This window comes from Propithecus coquereli, unplaced genomic scaffold, assembly GCF_000956105.1.
Source record: "Propithecus coquereli isolate 6110/MARCELLA unplaced genomic scaffold, Pcoq_1.0 Scaffold839, whole genome shotgun sequence".
In the NCBI taxonomy this organism is placed as follows: Eukaryota; Metazoa; Chordata; class Mammalia; order Primates; family Indriidae; genus Propithecus; species Propithecus coquereli.
The window spans coordinates 258,499-279,241 of NW_012154607.1; the positions used below are offsets into that span (position 1 = coordinate 258,499).

General features: G+C 44.2%; 1 protein-coding gene across 1 annotated transcript in view; it reads right to left on the reverse strand.

Moving 5' to 3' along the window:
* The window catches only part of ERCC6 (excision repair cross-complementation group 6), a 69,436-nt gene that overhangs the window by 3,998 nt on the left and 44,695 nt on the right, over positions 1-20,743 (reverse strand). Inside the window, exons 8-17 of the mRNA XM_012663867.1 lie at positions 18,961-19,131; positions 18,287-18,463; positions 13,487-13,603; positions 9,867-9,962; positions 6,743-6,958; positions 6,198-6,308; positions 5,668-5,787; positions 5,068-5,162; positions 3,702-3,847; positions 2,910-3,614 (exon numbers count right to left, since the gene is read on the reverse strand). Of these exons, the coding sequence (XP_012519321.1) occupies positions 2,910-3,614; positions 3,702-3,847; positions 5,068-5,162; positions 5,668-5,787; positions 6,198-6,308; positions 6,743-6,958; positions 9,867-9,962; positions 13,487-13,603; positions 18,287-18,463; positions 18,961-19,131 (1,954 nt within the window). The remainder of the gene's footprint in view (positions 1-2,909; positions 3,615-3,701; positions 3,848-5,067; positions 5,163-5,667; positions 5,788-6,197; positions 6,309-6,742; positions 6,959-9,866; positions 9,963-13,486; positions 13,604-18,286; positions 18,464-18,960; positions 19,132-20,743) is intronic.

A 20,743-nucleotide genomic window follows, 5' to 3' on the forward strand; every position in this document is an offset into this window, starting at 1 on the left:
ACTTCATAGGATTGGAAGCTCTTATTTGACTGCGGAGGGAGCCTAACTCATCAATGATTCAAGAGAGGGTTCTAAAAGTGCAGATCATGGAGTCAAATGACTCTGAAAAAAGCCTTCAGAAACATTTCCTTAGGCTGGGCGAGGTGGCTCACGCCTGTAATCCTAGCACTCTGGGAGGCTGAGGCAGGAGGATTGCTCAAGGTCAGGAGTTCGAGATCAGCTTAAAAAATTAAAAAAAAAATTGAAATTAAAAAATATAATAAAACATATAGCTTATCAGTCTTAACACCAGACTCTTAGGCTGGGCGAGGTGGCTCATGCCTATAATCCTAGCACTCTGGGAGGCCAAGGCAGGAGGATCGCTTGAGGTCAGGAGTTCAAGACTAGCCAGAGTTACAGCAAGACCCCATCTCTAACTAAAAATAGAAAAATTAGCTGGGCGTGGTGGCATGCCCCTGTAGTCCCAGCTATTCGGGAGGCTGAGGCAGGAGGATCGCTTGAGCCCGGGAGTTTGAGGTTGCTGTGAGCTAGGCTGAAGCCACGGTACTCTAGCCCAGGCTCTAACAGAGCGAGACTCTTGTCTCAAAAAACAAAACAAAACAAAACAAAAACACCACATTCTTACTCAGTGGGTAAACAAACACCGGAGGCTATTTTCACCAAGAATAGGAAAGATAAGATGTCCATTATCTCCAATACTTAATATTTACTTCATATTTGCCAAGTGCAATTAGAAAAGGGAGATCAATTAGAGACATGAATTGAAAATGAAAAGGTGAAATTTTCTTTTTTAGTCTTTTTTTTTTAATGATAGCATACCTAGAAAACCCTACAGAATTAATGATAAAACTTAAACAATAGAATTCAGAAAAAATAAAAGGATATAAAATTAACACACAGAAACTTATAACCTACCTTCCTATTCATAAACAGCCAGTTAAAAGATACAATGGCGGGAAAAACTCCATTTACAATAACAAAAAAGGTAAAAAACTTAGGAATAAACCCAAGAAATATGTAAAGCCTACATGGAGAAAATTTATAAATACTCCTGGAAAGACATATTATTAGGCTTGAAAAATATAAAGAACATCCCTTGTTCTTACCTAGAATTACTCAATAGTCATTCTCCCTGAGTTAATTATACATTTAATGCAATCCCAATACAGTAACAACTTTTTTTGTGAAGCTAGACAAACTGATACTAAAGTTCACATGGAAAAATAAATGTGCACGAATAGTTAGGAAAACACTGAAAAGGCAAAGCGACACCCTACTGAAGAGTAAAAGACACTGAAATTGTTAACAGTTTGGTGTTGCAGCAGGAATAGACAAAGCGGGGGACAGACCAGAAACTCCAAAAATAGACCCAACTACATATGGAAGTACATTATATGATAAAGGTGGCATCTCAAATCACTGGGGAAAAATAAATTTTAAATAAATGATGCTAGAAAAGTTGGGGAGTTATTAGAAACAAGATAAAATCCATACCTCATATTCCAAATAGGTCAGAGATCTGAATGTAAAACACCATACAAGTGGTACAAGAAAACATGGTGAATTCCTGTATTATCTACACGTAGAAAATCACCATTGGCAACTACTGTAATAATAACTGGCTCAGGAAAGAATTATCAATGGATGTTAAAACTAATGGATAAAAGTTCGCTGTGAAATAGGATATTTACACAGTCTTAAAGTACTTTCCTTCAAAGTACAAATTAATTAAAAGGGAAAAGTATTAACTTTTTAGTGTTGAGAAATCTGGCAGACCCCACCTTAACAGTGATCTTAAAACCTACACTCTTAACCGCAATAGGACAAACCAACAACACGTGTCTCCCGACAGCCATACAGAGTAAGGCACAGTACCACTTCCATGGTATTCCCGCTAAAATGCATGCACGAATGCACATGCGTGTGAATCACAAAGCAAATGCTGAAACATGTTAACAACTGGGGTAAAGGATATAGGAGAGTTCTTTGTACTATTCAAACTTATTTCTTTAAGTTTGAAATTATTTCAAAATAAGAAATTAACAAAAAAATGTAACAACGCTAAATAAAAGTCTTTCTCAAATGCCATACACAAACCTGCCTTGTTAAACTTAGAGTACCGTGAACAGCAACCCTCGGTAACTCAAGGCCGTCACGCTGTGGATGACGACTGCTAAGGGCTGGACAAGATGAAACTCCCAGCGATGGCTAAGCTGCGCAGGGCTATGTGTCCTTCATGGTCTTGAGCAACTGCTACATCTACTCCTGATTTTTCTCCCTTGGTATCAGCTAGCCGCTTTCCTACTTGTAGGATGCCTGCCTCTGGCCACACTCCTGTCTCTCTCACCATGATCTGTCACTTTAATGTCCTGTGGTTGGAAAAATCAGGTATATACAGCATGGAAAGAAACTGCCTAATATTCAGGTAGTACACATCGATTTAAAGCACTGCACCCATCCTATAAGTGGCCCTAAGTCAAGTGCTATTGTTTTCCTCACACCAAACACAAACATTAACTCAAAATGGATCAAGACCTGCATGTAGGAGCTAAAACTGCTAAAACTTAGAAGAAAACATACGAGTAAACATCCATGACCTTAATTATGCAAAGCCTTCTTGGGTATGGCAATAAAAAGTGACACAAGAACAAAAAATAGATGAATTTACCTTCATCACACTAAGAACTTTTTGCTCACAGGATAGCATCAAGAAAGTGAAGTTCTTCAGGAAGAGGGCTCAATACAATTTCCAAAATGTCAATACATTTCAAACCTGAGTTTCTGAAGAGAAGGACTGCCGGCTGAGGGCCCACTCCGCACCACGAGAGAAAGGCTGCTACTGCCTGCAACAGCCCACTCATTTCCGCTCCCAGCGCCCCTGCGGCACACGCAGCAAGCAAAAGGATTACCTGATTTTTTGAAAAGCTTTTCCAAAACGTAATCGTCATTGCTCTGTTCCTTGGCCTCACTCCTGTTCTCTTCATCTTGCTTCTGGTACTGCCTTTTCTTCACCAGGTGTGGAATCCTCGTTCCTTCAAACCTGGCGTCTCTGCGATGCTTAGAGTTCCTAGGCTTTTGCTTTGGTCTCACATGTTTCTCCAGGGTCTCTGCTTCTGCCACATTCTGATGTTTTGTTTTTGACTTATGCTTACAGAAATTATTTTCCATTTGTTCATTCTCCCAGAGAGGTTCCGTCTGACCCTGGCAGCTTTCTCTTTCATCAGAGAGACCCTGCTTTTCATCGGTGCTTTCCTCACCAGACGGCCTGGACATACTGCCGATTCCGGAAGAATGCGAACATCCCCCATCTCCACTAACCACTGGTGACTTCTCTGGTGTAGACACCGCGCCTGTCTCTTCTCCAGGCCTACTGCTGCTAGTTACAGTACTGCTCATGTGAGGGTCACCTTTCAAAAGATCACCTTGATCAGAAGTCAGTGCAATTACTTTGGCGCCTACAGCCTCAGATTTCTTTTCAGATGATGTGGCATCATTTGCAGATGTACTAGAATCAGGGAACTTTTTGCATTTTGGAGCATCATGGTCTGTTCCAAAGGCTGTTTGGATTTTTCTTTTTAAATGGCGTTTGGGTGTCTGAACATCTGAATCAGTTCCTATTAAGAGGAAAGACACAGTTAATATTATACTGCATAATTCTTATATAATTGACTAGTTCGAATTAAATAATTTTATGTCAATACCTGCAAAAATAGCACTTGTTTCAGTGCTCTGGGATGCATCGGGACTAGTCAGAGTAAACAGCTCATAAAGGTCATTGGATTTGAAAAACCGCCTTTGTTTTGGATCTTTTAGCACTCTATTTGTCAAAAACTGCTTGAAGATTTGTCTAAAAAGATAAAAATCAAACTGGTATAAAACAATGTTTAGCTCTACCTCAAAATTCAAGTTATAAAACAATATAAGACAAATATGATAGAAGCTGCACAAATGGCTAAATATTAATAATCCCCCAAACCTTCAGTCTTGGAAAATTATAATTCGGGAAGTATAAAACACTTCGGTTGGTCTTGCATGTCTTACAGAACTTAAACTGGAAATGATACCTTATTATTTACACCCAGTAAGCTTTTTCAACCTCCAAGATCCTTCCACACATTCATGTGACTCACAGCCTCTCTGAGCTGCAAGGAGTCGGCCTCCCTGACTCTCAGACCAAGAGTGCGGTGCCCTGCCCTGCCCTGCTTGTGGTGGGGCCCAGGACACTCTCTTAGCTCACTCTCACCTGTCTCCTTCCCACCTGCTGGCCCACTCTGTGAAGCCCCACACCATCGTCACTCTTCACAGGTACCTCCACAAACAGCACTGCCCCCCGGCATTTATTCTCCAGGCTGAAGCCTGGACCTCTAACAGGAAGCCCTCCTCTCACAGGATTCGCCTCATCTCCCGCCCTCTCACAACACGCCCTTGAAGAACATGGAACATTCCAGGAGTGGCCGAGCACAAGGTGGAGAGCGGCAGCTTCCTGTAGGAGCTGGACTACAGCGCAAGAACCGTCTTTGGTGGGGAGGAGGAGAAGCTGGCAATGCCTTGGCTCTGCTGTTGAAGTTACCATGGCCTAAAATCCCCTAGTCATTAGACAGACAGAGGAAGAAATGGGTGTCCTGTCAACCGCTAAGGGGCATCACAGTCAAAGACCACCAAGACACCCACTTGGTCACACCTACATAGTGTGTGTAATTAAATGCCGATATGGTAGCATTCAACTTTGTCACTTTTTAAAATTTTTCTGAAAGTGGCACACTACAGTAGGTAGGAACATTCTCTCACAGAATAATTAACATGAAGTTCACATATAAGTGGTCCTTGAAGCAGAACAAAGTACAAAAATTATCAGGTTCAAAGACATTTCTTAAAAACTCACAATAAGTCATCTAAGTTTATTCTAATGGGAAAGAATACAAAACAAAAACAAAAAACTGTTAGGATGTCCCCCCTTAAGTTATAGTAACTATTACTCTAAGATGGAAAGACTTTTAAAACAACACTTTAAAAAAATTCCTGCTCAAAGCTCTGGTCGCAGCGTGGAGAGTGACAGCCAGTACTGACCGGTGGTAGATCTTCTCTTCAATGGTGCCCGCGGTCAGCAGCCTGTACACAGTCACCTGCCTCTTCTGGCCTATTCTCCACGCTCGCTCCCGGGCCTGCAGCAGAGAGAGACACCCTTCCCAGCAACAAGCACCTCTGACTAAAAGAAAAAAGACGGCTGCTTGCTCCTTTTCACTCCAGAGGTGGAATTCTGGCTAACGAGGCCACGTCCCCACAAGGGCTATGAAGGGAGATAAGCAGCCGACTGACAGAGACAGAACTGAGACATCTCTACGGGAAAAAGATGTTTATAACCTCGCTTATGTTCTCTTTACCCCAAATCCAGGAATGGATTCTATGCACAAACTGCTGACTGTTCCTGTCTGTGGGACTCTGAAGGGCGTCTTCCTTCACGTTGAAGAACAGGAAACAACCAAAATGTGACTGCACACTGAAGCCAACCAGAACATCAGAGGACAATCCCAAGGGCTAACCGTGAAACAACATTTCTACTACATACGTATGTGCATATGTGTATACATACATATACACATACATGCACATATATACTGTGTTTATACATACAGACACACATTCTTTTATAAAAAACAAAAAACGGACCTGCGTGTCTGTGCTTGGGTTCCAGTCAGGGTCATAGATGATGACTCTGTTTGCCCCCGTCAGGTTAACGCCGAGGCCGCCCACCCGAGTGGTCAGAAGAAACACAAATATGGATCTGTCCTAGAGGCAAGACACACAACACTCAGCGTGCACATGTGCGACCAGTTACAGCTCTTCACACGTTCCACACGCGGAGCCACCGGGCTGTTCCCAACCCAAGCAATGCTTATGCCTACAGACCTTTGGTGAATCAAGAGCTCACCTCAGGGCTCTTACTTTTAATATTAATCATATTAGCAATATTTTAAAATTGGGTTTTCAAGCAGGAAAATACACGCTTTGTTTAAACATACACGTGCATGCACGCACCTCTCAATAATCCAAAAGTGCGCTGAGTTAAAAGTAAAAAGTCCCCCTTCACCCCCTAGCCAAGCCCAGAAGTAAGCACTCCTCGGGTGGGTGTGGGGGGCTCACTCCTGTCCCTCCACGTACAGTAGCACCATGTGACTCCTGTTACGTTCGCGTGTTACCTCATTGTATCTTGCAATCAGTGGTTGTCTTGAAGCGATTGTGGTGGTACCATCCATCTTGAGGTAGGAATACCTTTGGGCTCTAAGGAATACTTCAAGTATGTGCAGCATCTGTTGGGAGTTGGGGGACAAGAGTTTTCAAATCGAAGTCACGCTCCCAGAGAGTCTTCTGTGTTGGTGTTGCACCCTCCCCAACAGGCCTGTGTTAAAAGGGGTTTCTTATTTTAAGGCAGATAAATACACTGTTACAAGAGTAATTCTGGTATTTCCTTATGGTTAATTCTTACAATTTTTATAAATAGTCTGAGCTCAGGCCCAAATTCACCAGCACACCAGAATCACATGGTGAGATTTTTTTAAAAAGTCAACTTCCGGACACCGCTAGAGAAAGGCCAAACTCCCAAAGAAGGCTACAGGCTGCCACCTGAGCATCTGCGGAAGACTTTCTTTAGAATGATTATTTTAGATTATATCCCGTTTTTTGAAGTCATGAGTGTGACTCATAAAGAACCCACTTGTCTCTTGCATGAGGTCTGTACACTCACCTGTCTTGACTGAGAAAACAGCAACACTCGCTGACCCTGCTTGTGCCATATTTTCAACAAAGACTCAACGACAATCATTTTCCCAGAACGTTTCCAGTATCCAAACTGATCTTCTTCTAGTTCATCTTCTGGAAGACCTTTGAGATTCTTGGTACCTCCAGAAAAGAGATCAGGGTGGTTGCAAATTTTTCTTAGGGCAATAAGTCCAGAGAAAATCTATGGTATGAAAGAACCACATGTGTACTCAGATTACCCCATGTAAAATGAAATTCACTCGGGAAGGAAGGGAAGGAGGCTATCCAACATGTAACACAGATTAAAAGTGACCCTTCACCAGCTTCTTAGTTTCTTCCCTAATCACAGCGTTATCAGGAGCTGGAGGAAATTAACTTTCACGCATCTTCTTTCTCTGACAGGACAAGTTCTCTGGAAACAAAAAAATTCTATTGGACTGAACAGGTTTATAGGGGTCATATTTAATGGCTGATAATTCATTTTTCCTCACTAGAAAAAAATGTATGCAATTCATAGCATTATAAACTTGGTATAAAAAAACTGACTTACCTTTTAAATATAGATCAGAAATGTCATATGAACCTAAATTTGGAGGAATCAAGTCATGTGACTTATCAAATGCATTTAAATACCACACTCCTAAGTATCTCACTAAAAGTTCTGTAGTTTTAATACAAGTCAGAGGTTAAAGTTCCATTTACCTTTACATTATTATATCAGAAAACAAATTTGCATGAAAAATTAAAAAATGGGAAAGATGCAAAGGATGGTTCATGCAGGAGGGCACAAGAGACCAGGGGTGGGTGTCCCCGCACCCAGGCCCATGAGAGCAGGACGGCCTTAACACAACTTGAATAATGGGGCTCTTTCACAGCTTTCAGAGTGTGACTCAAATTAAACTCACTGTTATAAAAACTCAAGTAGAAAAAGAGAAATCATAAATTAAGCCAATCATCAAAGGGTATGATAGCTGTTAACTATAAACAACGGTTAAGCAAATTAACAGAAAAAGATCTAGAAAAAAGATCTGAACAAATCAGAAACACCGTCAAAACTCCCCAAAGAGCCATCTGTAACTGACTTTTCTTCCTTTCGATCTGCACTGTCCAATCCAGTAGCTGCTGGCCACATATGCCTACTGAGCACCTGAAGGGTGGCTAGTCCAGACTGAGATATGCTGCAGATGGAAAACACATGCTCCATTTCAAAGACTTAGTACAAAGAAAAGTAAAATATCTCAATCATTTTAGAATTTTGATTACATATTAAAATGATACTTTGGATACATTAGGTTAAATAAAATATATGATCAAAATTAATTTCACTTGCTTTTCTTTTTTCCTTTTTTAATGTGACTACTAGAAAATTCACAAGTGTGGCTTGCATTCTGTCTCTGGTGGATAGTGTGATCCAGACCACCTAACTTGGAGGGACACGAAGAAGGGGAGATTGAGACGAATAAATGTGAATGACCAGTATATAGATACCAGTGATAGAGGAAGTAAGAAATCGTGAGAGATGGTTAAAAGAACTGAAATGACTTGACCTGGAAGAGAAAGCACCTGGATGTCATGCACACAGGCAGCCGCGTCACCCCATTCTTCTCTTCATGTACCTACCAGCACGTGAGCAGGCCAGTGTGTACTTCAGAGCACACAGTGCTACTCAGCTGCGCTCCAGTGAGCACGGAGCAAGGACCACGGGCACAAAGGGCAACGTGAATTGAGCGCACGCAAGCATGCGCTCGCTACAGGAAGGCCTGACACCAAATGGACTGGCTTCCTAAGGTCTATTCTGAAAGCACCCCACAAAGACAGCTCGCCCAGGATGACAGCAAGGAGGGTGTGTGCTAGATCACTGTGGAATCTCCTTGGCCTAGGAATCTTACGTGTGAAATCAGTAAGACACAACTCACAGGTTAGGACACTGACATACGAAGAAGGGAACAGTTTACCTGAAGCTGCAGACTGCATGCTGACTATAAACATACTACATATGCTTATCGAACAGACATACACCCACAGTTGGCACCAAGTATTGCTAATAGCTAAAATGTCATCACCTACAGAAAAATCCATAAAAATGATTCTTCTTCCGTGTGCTCACACACCCCAGCACTGTGGGCTGTCCCCTACTTTCTGCATGAGATCACCAGTCCCTGCAGGACTCGTCACTGAGATCCCGTCCTTCAGTGCGGTTCTTCTGCTGGACCACACAGTGTGGGCCTCAACGGTAACAGCACCACAGTACTGACGAAAAGGCAGTGTGCTAAATTTAGTCATGTGTTCTCTTACTTCCAGAAGGGCTTCGAATTCAGCGAGGGTTCTCACTGAAATGTTTTCAAGAGGGTCACAGGGAACCCCTGGCCCAGTGGCAGCATGTGCCATCCGAGTAAAATGACGCCCAGCTTCCAGCACACGTGCCTCAGCCAGCCCATGACATTTCCATCACCCGTGCAGTCCCAGCAACTCGTTCTCACGCCAGTGCAGCGGCGCAGGTGCTCCAAAAGCCACATTCTACCACGCTGATGTTACACACTCAGTGAGGCTTTTCAAAGCAGACACTACCTAGTAACTTCTGGATTCTGGGCAACAGCAGAAAGAGAGCTTTCTCAGTATAAGGAACAGAATGACCATAAATAAATTCCTTTCACACACTGGGCACAATGAGAATTAAAGCCAGAAACATCCGAACCAGAATTCCATCTGGTTTTAACATCGCAGTGGTTCATAAACGTTTATCTAAGCTGATGAAACTTAAGCATCCTCGCGATCCTCTTCACACTATGTCCTTTGTTCATAATTTCTGGGAAACACCCTGACATCCACCCACCTGCCACGTAAGACCCTCGGGAGTAACAGCAACTACACGGCCTGGTGGTCACACCTGCCTCTGGGTTCCAGTTTCACAGCTCACGGCTCTGCAACCTTCCCCCAGTCAACTAACTGCTCTGCACCTTACGCGTCCGAACCGTACGCTGACCCCACATCTACCACGAGTGAACTGCCACTGTGTGAAAGGCCTGGCACATTCTAGATCCTGGTTTCCTTTCCTCCCACAGTTCCCTGGGTGCACAGTTCATTTCTCCAGCTTCTACTCTTCAGCTGACCTGCATCTCTCCATTGAGAATCCTGTACACTTCTTTGGAATCAACGAAATTTTGGTAGACTTTATGCTGCTCATCTGTGAGACGGCAAAATAAGACCTACAGGGGAAAAAAAACAAAGAAACTGTAATTTAAAAAAAAAAATTAACAGAATAAAATAATTAAAATATCAACAAAATTTCCTAATCAGAAGAGCACACAGTATGCAATTTTAATAAGGCACCTCTTATTAAAACAACAAAGATGACAATACTGCTCATGGCTGAACAGAGAGCACAGTCCTACTGCTCAGCAGCCCCTCCATCTCCGTCACCCACCCACCTCCTGGCCCGCCCCACTGCCCCAACAGTACTTGAAGACTGGCTTCCTGCTCACCAGCAAGTTCAGGCCCACGTGCACGGACCACCCTCCATGCCAGCCTCCACGTGCTGGGACCATCCCACCTCCTGTGACCCTCAGCCACGCTCTCTACTCTGCAGCCCTGACCAGGGGCCTTAACCTCACCTGGAACTCTCCCTCGCCTGAAGGCCTAAGCGCAGGCCCACGAGTTTACCAGGCTTGCCTTGGATGGCACTCCGACCCTGCAGCCCCCACTGCACCAACCACGCTGCGCCACTGTGCTCTGACTCTCAACCCCTCTTTCTCCAAGTCCACCGCCACCCCTCATGGCTTGACTTTCTTCCTTGGCCAGTCATATTCCCACTGGATGTTCCTTCAGCCACCCCTCTGCCACCCACGTGGACCCTTTTCAACCCCCTGCGCCTGCCTGTAAACTTCCAAACGCGGATCAGCTCAGCCATGTACCTTCTCTACTCCTGTGGTCAGTGCTGAGCACTGCTAGAGAACAGCCCCCTTGGTGCATCCTGCCACTGCCTACTCTTGCTCCAAGGGGTCCTCCACGCAGTGTCTGGCTGCACAGGCACCGCCCACTGCCCAAGCCACCCACCCACCTTTGTCTCAATCTCTACTTAAAAACAATTAAAGAAATAAAAACGAAACAACAAAGATCAAACCCGAAGCTACCAGAACCAGGCATGATTCCCTAGTTTTCACTCCCTGAAACATCTCTACTTCTCCATCCACTTTGCCTCATTTCCTTTACTCCCAGAGGAAGAGGTTTCCATGCAGGATCAAGGCAACCCTTCAACCTCTGCACTGCATCTGAAACCAGCTCACCTCCTCAGGACAGTGCCCACCCATCAGACTCTCCAAAAGTCGGTGTGGGGGTGACCCCGAGAGAACAGTGCACAGCCCCCATCTCCACTTCCTGCCCCCAGTCAGTCGTCAAGCCTGCAGCCAGTGCACGCCTGACCAGCGCCTCCGCTGATGCCACTGAGGCTCTTCCGGACGCCAGCACGGACAACTTCCCGGCTGCTGCACACACCAGGCTCCTCCCAGCTGGCCCCACTTACCCTGTTCTCTGACGCCCAGGCCTCCAGAGTGCTCTTCTCACCCCTCCTGCCCGCAGCCTCAGCCGCTCCGGCTCCAGGCCACTCCTCTTCCTTTTCTCTCCCCTCACACGCTGCTGCCCTCCAGGCTGCCCTCTCTGCTCACGTGACACGTCCTCCTCGGGCAAACCTACGCCTGCTCAGAACTGCACCACCACCCCTGCTCGCCGCCAGCCTAGACCTCTCCTCAGAGCTCTAGACCCACTTACAACTGACTCTTGGCAAGTGGAAGTCCCACGGGCACTTCCAGTATACCCTAAGTTAAACTCATCAGCCACTCCCTCCACGCTGTGTGTCCTTTTGAAACGTCTACTGTGGCGGATCTGAGCGAGGCGCCAGCCCACCTCTTCTCTCCAAGGCCGTGCAGGACCACCTAACTCATCCTTTTGCCCCATTTTCCTTCCCTTCTGATGTTTTCAAATGCTACCTGAGAAACCCTTCTAAAACATGAACCTGAAGGGGTTTATAATTCTTAATTTCTTAAGTTTGTACTTCAGTCCTTTACCTATGATGACAACAGAGAAGAAGCCTTTCCTCTCAAGCACAAAGTTAACTGAACAAATTACTCGCCAGGTGCCTAGTCCCTGCGAATCATCGTGGCAGGTGTCAAAGGGATTCTTAGATGGGTAAGACAAGGACTAGGACCTCCAGGGGTTCCTAGTCTAGTAGAGAGCCCAGCAGGATCTTAAAGGGGAAGTCCATGTGTTTGCTGGGGGTGCAGTAAGTGTGGTAAAGTCTCCAGGTGCAGGGGACGTCACGTGCCAAGGGAAAGAAACACGTGTCTGGAACACAGGAAGTCATGTGCCTTGGCTACAGCCTGGAGTACGGGGAGAGACACATGGGGATGCCGCAGTGAGCTAAATGGTGAAAACAGGCGGAGTGGTGTCCTTTAGCAGGCAGCGGGGTGACAGCAAAGGTGTGCTGACGAGAAGACGAGCCTTGGAAAAAGCGATCCAGCAACCACGTGCAGAACCGAAGAGCGGGGAGCCCCCACGGTTGGGAGGCTGCACTGATTTACGAGGACAGCCACAGCACGTGAAACAGCGAGAGTGGGGATGAAAAAGGACAAGTGAAACCCCAGAGCAACCGGCCGATTTGGAATTAGAGAGGCTCCGAGCTGCGGCCTGAGGAACAGGCAGGAAGGGGGAGCTTTGAGGGGAATGCAAAGATAAAGCGCTAAATTCGGAGATGAGTTTTGGAAGAGGCCAGGATGAAAGCAGCCTTGATGACAGACGTTGAGGACCGTTTAGTTTCAACATTCAGAACCTACAACGTGTTTACTCTGGGGCACTGAGGAGAGGGTGCAATAGCCTGTTAAGATTACAGAACACTGGGTGGAACTGAAAAGGATGATCCTTTAACACCTACTCCCTTGCTCAGTATTTTCCCATGAAATAACTCCTCACTCACAGCAAAAGCTACACTCTCCGCGTGCCCAGCAGGCCCTTGGCACACGGCCTCCAGCAGGCAATCCGACTTCCTCGCCTGCCGCCCTGCCAGCACCGGCCTGCCTGCTGGTCTGCGCCCAGCACACTGGCACAGCCCACCCCCTGGAATGCTCTGCCTCCAAAACCTGTTGACTCGCTCCTTCCCCTGCTCCAGGGCCAGTGCATCGGAGCTCCTCTCTGACCACACTTACAAAAGGCCCGATTCCTCAAATCCTGGCCTCAGCAACCCCAGATTATCCTTCAACCCAGCTTCATTTTTCTCCACACTTACTGCCACATGACATCATCTGTATTTACTTGTGACCCTCTCGCCCCCTCAAGAATAAATGTGAGTTCCAAGAGAACAAAACTTGCTTTGTTCACTGCTATATCCCAGAGCCTAGAATCATGCCAGGCACATACATGGCTGGCACCTAACACAATTTGGACCGTGAACGAATTGGGGGTTTAAGGAAAATGGAGACATTTAAAAGGAGCTGTAGGAACCCCTGTATTAGTAAGAGGGAGGTCAAAGCCTGTGACTAGGAAAGAGTCCACTGAGGGCAGACACCGCAGCAGGGCCACCAGCCCCATACAGGTGCACCCAGAAACGCACCACCCCAGCCACAGCTCCAGGACCACACCTACCAGCCGTGTCTGATTCTCTTGCAGGCACGGGAGAATGAGAGTGAAGGGGCAGGCACACCTGTGCTTTAGAAATGCTTTCTTAACTCCTGAATTTACAAACCTGTTCATTTTTATCCGGCAAAGACAGGCTCATCTTGACATCTGACTTCATTCTCCGCAGTAGGTATGGATTTATGGTATCTCGTAAGACACATGCACACTTATAAGCAGTTTTAACCTTTAATAAGAGAAAAAGGGGAACATTACTGTATGTTTAAGGAATGCATTTGTTCTTACCTCTCAAATGATTGCATTGCTTAAAAAATAAAGAAATGACCAGTGACTATAAAAACTGGTTGGAAATGATTGGAAAATGGTTTGGAAAAGCTAGCATAAGTTCTGTATACTCCAGAAGGTGGCAGCTTTCATAATATCATCAGTCAAAAAAAAAAAATTTAATCTATTTAACAGAAACGTACAACGACCAAAAAAAACCCTGATAATTTTGTGCCTTATTCCTCTTCTATGCTTTGCTTAAATTATTATTATATAGTTAAAACTTAAAGTAGAGTTATTTGGTTCCTGACCACCCTCTAGGGGAAAAACCGCTTACACATGAATCTCTGCTTATGATCTTGTACTCTCCAAAAGCTACAAAGGAACTGTTACTCTGCAAGACTGAAGATCAAAAGCTAACTCTGCAGAAAAGCTGCAGCAATGGGAGCGACCAGCCAATAAGCAGAGATTACTGCCCACTGGAGACTTACGAGAGTAAATCCGAGAAGAGCCCTCTGATCCCAGAAACGAAAGGTCACTCTGCCCTAAAATGGAGCATATGGTTCCATAATGGAGCACGGCCACATGAGATGGGCACTAACTGTGTGCAGAAAAACAAAGACCCGCCCAGGAAACCACTCCATCTGCAATTCACTTAAAGGCAAACAAAGAATTCAATAAATTATTGATACTTAGAAAAAAATCTAAATAGGCTTAACAACTTAGTAAATTACTGTTTCATAGAAAAAAAGTTCTAGCCAAGTTTAAAGTCAGCTGTAAGAAAGTCAGCTGTAAACTGATCATAACGAGAGCTTGATCATACATAGTACATACAGAAAAACTCAAGTTAAAAAAATTAACATGTTAAAAAAGAAAACATTTTAAAAGACCTTAAGAACACCTCGCCCAAGTCTGTATACATGTATGTATTAATATATGTATGTGTGTGTGTTGTGTGAATGTGGTACATAAATATAAAACACAGGGTTTACTTGGAGTGACAGACAACAAAGAAGCTCAAGTAATCAACAACTTTTAGTTGCATATAACCCCGTAAATATATCATTCATGGATAAAAATTACCTTTAAGATGATGATGAGGTACATATTACAATTTCTGGTGCAAAGAGAATGAAATTTCCGAATTTAACAGTTAACATTATCATGCCACCAAGGGAGCAAGTATATGCAGTATGTTAAGGAAACCACCGCCACGCCCTCCCTCTGCCCATGCTCTCCCCCAGAAGATGAGCACACTGGCTGGGGAGCTGGTCAACTAAACCAGGGCCGAGCTGGTGAGTGACCCAGCCACTGGGCTCCTGCTCCCTCCTGCGTGATGATCTTATATTTAATTCCCAACTGGCTCCAAGTCTGTTGCTGTTAGTAAAAACACAAGGAGGAGATCCATTTGGATTTCTCTATCGCTCCCAATGCCCCCAAAGCTATGGAGAGCAGAGACCTCGCTGAGCATGCCCATGCTTCTTCCTGTTCCTCCAAACGTGGAACTTTGCCTCTTCCAGAGCACAGTGACCTTAGGCAAGTTGCCAAAACGCTGAGTCTCAACATGAGCATGAAATGAGAAGGTTCAACTAGACATCCCGCAGTTTCTCTTCAGTTCTAACACTCCCTGCCCCAGCAGAGCACACCAGTCCCAGCAGCAGTCTGCTCCCGGGCAGCCAATGCTTCCCGCTCACCTTCCTCCACCTTTCAGGCCCGGGATTAGTCGTTCCTTCTCCAGGAATCCTTGCTTGAGCCCCACAAGCTCTGATATTGAGTATCCCCCCTTGTAACAGCCCTCAGGACCCAGTACTAGGCCCATGTTTATCTGTCACTTTCCCCCAGCCCACCCCCCCACTCAACTAGGAATACTAGTCGAGGGAAGGTTCTGGTTTCCAGCCCCCTCCCATCATTTTAGCCCCAGCTTGACACAAAAAAATACCTGCAGACAGACTACCTTCTAAAGATTCAATAACGCATGGCAACCATCACTTAAACAAAAAGGAGCAAATAAAACCAACACCTCTGCTCTCAAGGACCTTACCATCTAGATGGGAAAAAAGGTAAGTGCACAAACTCCTGAAATAAGAACTTCAAGGATGAAACAGACCATAATGACATGCTCTCAAAGCAATTCTCCACAAATGACTTATTGATTCCAAAGGAGAAGTGGTAGCCTCACAGAGCTTCAAAATCTGGCCAGCGCTACCTTACCTAAGTAATCACAGTTAACAGTGCTAACAATGGGACAAACCGACAGCGTGTGCCTCCAGATACCATGCACTAGGAAAGACGTACCACTTCTGCGGTATCCTGCTGAAGATGCATAACCCAAACCCCATCACGAAGAAATGTACGGCAAACCCAAGTTCAGGTACATTCTACAAACTAACAGGCCTGTAGTCTTCAAAAATGTCAAAGTCGTGAAAGGCAAAAGACAGACTAGAGGAACTGCTGCTCCAGATTAAAGATGACTAAAGAGATACAGAAACTACCAGAATGACTGGAAAAATGTGAGTGACTACAGATTAGATAACGGAAATATATCAATGTCAAATTTTCTGATTTTGATGATTTACACTGTGGTTATGTCAGACATGTCCCTGTTCTTAGGAATATACACTGAAGAATTTGGAGGAAATCCAATCCTCCAACCCAGTCACGTCTGCCAGTTACTCAGAAGATTCAGAAAAAAACAGCTTTCATTTTGTACATATATACAGGGAAATGGGGGAGAGGGAGGGAAGGAATGATAACGCAAATGTGGCAAAATGTTAGCAAAATGCTAATAATCAGTGAATCTGCGTACAGTGTACATGGGAGTTCTTTTTTCACAATTTTTGCAACTTTTCATTAAGTTTTAAATTATCTCAAAAAATTGTTTAAAAAAAGAATGGTATAACTGAAGGGATTCAGAGAAAGACGAGAGTCCTCACAAAAGTTAATCAAAAACCATTCAATCTCAAAATGTAAAAGATATTAAAATTGTTTTTGACAATCCTCTTATTTTAAAAGTCTAAAATTCTTGTTCTAATTAAATATTCCAAAACACGAGACTGTCGCTTTCGGTGGAAGACCTGATCCCTGGCTCAGTCGTGGGCTGGCAGGCGCAGGCCGGCCTGAGGGCTGCACACACACCCTGCCTCCTACAAGGCTGGAGCCTGCCCCACAGGCCACACACCGCCCTTGGGCTGGCTTCGCCTCCTGATCTTCCTGCCTGTGACAACCCATCCCACCCACCACCGAGGCCTAACACCTCAGGGCTCAGCTGCAGCAAGCTCACCACTCCCCGCCCCCTCCACTTTTCTTGGACCTCATCAGCCTCCACAGCTTGTTTGTTCTGCCTAAAAATGTCATCTGGGTCTCCTGCTCCCCACCATCTTTCTCAGACCACCATGTCTGGGTCCAGGTTCTCACCACCCTCACCCCAATGGCTCCCGCAGGTCCCTCAGTGCCAGCCTCCCTCCAGTGACTGCTCTGCAGCCTGAACAACCCCCAACAGCCACCGTCTCCATTCGTAGCGTCCTGCTCAGACACCCACAGTGGCCCAGCCTTCCCTGAGTGCGCCCTTTCAAGGCGGTCAGTCCCAGCACCCACAGCTCTCCAGCTACGTCCCCACCCCACAGCATCCCCAAGCCAATCAAGTGGGTCTCTTCACTGCCCTCAGCCATATAAGGTGGCCACATTCACACCACTGCCCTAATCTAGAATGCCCTCGTGCTTCGTGGCCCATTTTCCCAGAATCAGGGTAAAAGATACATGTCTCATTAAGTCTTCCCTGAACAATCCAGTCCTCCCTGGTGTCCACTTTTCTAAGTTTCTCCACTACTTTATAAGATGCACTACCTGGCCGGGCACGGTGGCTCACACCTGTAATCCTAGCACTTTGGAGGCCAAGGCAGGAGGATCACTTGAGGCCAAGAATTTGAGACCAGCCTGAGCAAGAGTGAGACCCCATCTCTACAAAAAATTTTTGAGTATCAGCTGGGTGTGGTGGCAAGCATTTGTAGTCCCAGCTACTTGCAAGGCTGAGGCAGGAGGATTGCATGAGCCCAGGAGTTTGAAGTTGCAGTGAGCTATGACGACACCACTGTACTCCAGCCTGGGTGACAAAGCAAGATCTTCTAAAAAAAAAAAAAAAGGGGGGAGGGGGTGGGGGAGAGTCTGAGTCTTACCACATCCACCCCAAATGCTCATCAAGAGAAATAAACTTTAATCTTATAGAAACCACACGAAACTTTAAAAAAAAAAAATACACTACCCAATTTGCACAATTGAATTGTATGCTGTCCAGAACTGATTCACTTGTTTCATATTCTGACTACTCTTCCAACCAGACGTGACATTTTGTTTTTATTTCTTATCTGACTGAAACATTCCAGGAACAACCAACACTGAAACTGTTTCATTGTTATTACACAAGGAGAAGTTATTATTCTAGGGCTTTCCTCTAAACAAATATTTCTCATGATTTTTTAAGTGAAAAAATATGATCAAGCAAAAATAATTTGGTGATTTTTACCAGATACCAGTTTATAAGCCTGGCCATTTTTCTTACATTCTGAATGACTTGGCCAAAAAGTATAATATTTAATAAGACCATTTAAAACATTAAAATGCCAAAAGTGTTAGCTGCCTAATACGTTACCTGTACCGGTGAAGCATTTGAATATCCCCCCATGGTGATGGGGACAGAGAACTGCTCCATAAACACAGGCAATGTGCCTAACTTTCCAGGGAAGACAAAGTCAAAGAGGGACCACAGCTCTCGGAGGTTATTTTGCATTGGTGAGCCAGACAAGATGACCCGATGAGGGGTGCGGAACTATTTGAGGAAAGAAAATATCTTTTTTGTTAAATTCACTTTCTAACAGATGATCGCCATCCCTACCCGAAAACACTCTCATGCAATACTGTTATTTAATACCTTTAGTCATCATTTCAGTTCCTGCATCATTTTGGGCCTCTCCAAAACACAGACATCTTATGCAATTATAATTCTTCAATTACATTTACATGAAAAAAAAGGGGAAGAATTTTTTCTTATTGTTCAAGCTGAATACTATGGATTAGAGTTAGATTGGGTTACATTCTAACAACTGACCCCTAAAAGAGAGTTAAATAATGTGAACAATCAGAATTTAAAAACATGATTATGAGCAAAAATAAAGAATTTTCTGCATTAGGCAAAATGCCTATTTTTAATTTTTTATGAAAGGCACAAAGAGAGATTCAATAAATGTGTTATTAAATGCAGGTCGTTTCTTCTCAATTAAATACTATTCTCCACCTGAAAATGCCCCTTGTTATCAGAGGTCATACCTGTTTGCAAGCAAGGGTGACAGCAGCATTTGGATTTCGAATTTTGTGTCCTTCATCCAAGATCACATAGTGCCAGTCATACCTGCTCATGTCATCCTGCATCAGTCGAATGTAGGAGTAAGATGTGATCAAAATCCCATGACAATGAGCAATATCTCGAATTAGTTTCTCCTAAAACCATAATAAAATGGTAAAGCCAAATTTAAATAAGAAGTGAAATTAAACGAGCACGACTTAAAATGACACCTTGTCAATCATGACACAATCTAAAGCACGTTATAAAAATGTACAAATACAAACATAATACACACAACCCTAATTATACATTATCAGGACTGGAAGTGCACTTTACATGTTGTTAACCTTGATGATAGTAAACACTGATACAGCCACTACTGGGGGGGAGGGTGTCTCAAAAAAAGGTAAGATAAAGTTATAATATGTAAATACTTACCTTTTATTTTTCCAAAACATTTTTTGTGTCCATCCTTGTTAAACTTAAAACAAGGTGGAGGAAAAATGATATATTAGTTTAAAACAAAAGAAAATGGGAGAAAATTCAAGGAATAGGGATGGAAGACAAATCCAGGAGCTCTAACAATGCACAACATGAATTCTAGAAGAATAGAGTAGAAAGGATATAACGCAATGATTTTAAAAATGAGAAAAAAAACCCACATAATCTGAGGTTAGACTTGAGTCTACAATACAAAATGTCCCGGAGTATCAGGCAGAATCACTAAAAAAAGACATACCCCTAGGCATATCCTACTAGATGTCTAAATTCCAAAAATTAAGAAAAATGAAGAGAAAATGCCATAGCTTCTAATTAGAACAAAACAGAAAAGGAAGATTCCCTTCAGAGAAAAAAGACTCTGCCTGTTTCAGACATCTTTTCAGCAACACTAAAAATGTCAGCAGGCAAAGAGAAAAAACTTTACATAATTCTAAGGGAGAAAAATGGCAATCCTGGAATTCTGCATCAATTGAAACTAGCAGTCATGCTCGACAGAAAACAAAAATTACTCCAGCTTCAGACAGGCAAGGACTCAGAAAATCAGTCACCAAAAGATTGGCTCGTTACCGCATGCTGGACACAGACAATGGAGTGGCGCAGTCATGGCGGAAGAGGGAGGCGTGCACAGACCCAGTGCTCCGCAGAAGAGCCAACGGCAGAGCTCCCGCCCTGCGCACTGGCCAGAGTGCTCAGAGCAGCTCCTTGAGAAAGGACAGGGGGAACGAAAAATCTGGGGCTTCAAGATTGTAACTAATGTATCAGGTCATGCAGCTGGAAAGTGGTGGAGGAGTCAGGATTCAAATGTAGAAAGGTAGCCAACTCCAAAGCTAAGACTATTGAATATTAGGCTACATTGCCTCTTACTAAACTTTAAAAGACAAATTTAAAAAGGGAAAATTGGCTGGGCACAGTGGCTCACACCTGTAATCCAAGCACCTTGGGAGGCCAAGGCAGGAAAATCACTTGAGGTCAGAAGTTTGAGACCAGACTGAGCAAGAGCAAGACACGTCTCTACAAAAAATAGAAAAATTGGCCAGGCATAGTGGCGCACACCTATAGTCCCAGCTATTCAGGACACTGAGGCAGGAGGATCGCTTGAGCTCAGGAGTTTGAAGTTGCAGTAAGCAGTGATGATGCCACTGTACTCTAGCTGGGGTGACAGAGCAAGACTCTGTCTCAAAAAAATTAAAAGGGAAAATTATCTGTAATATACACACCATTTGTTAAAATAAGTTATTAAAACATAATAATTAAGTCTAAATATTA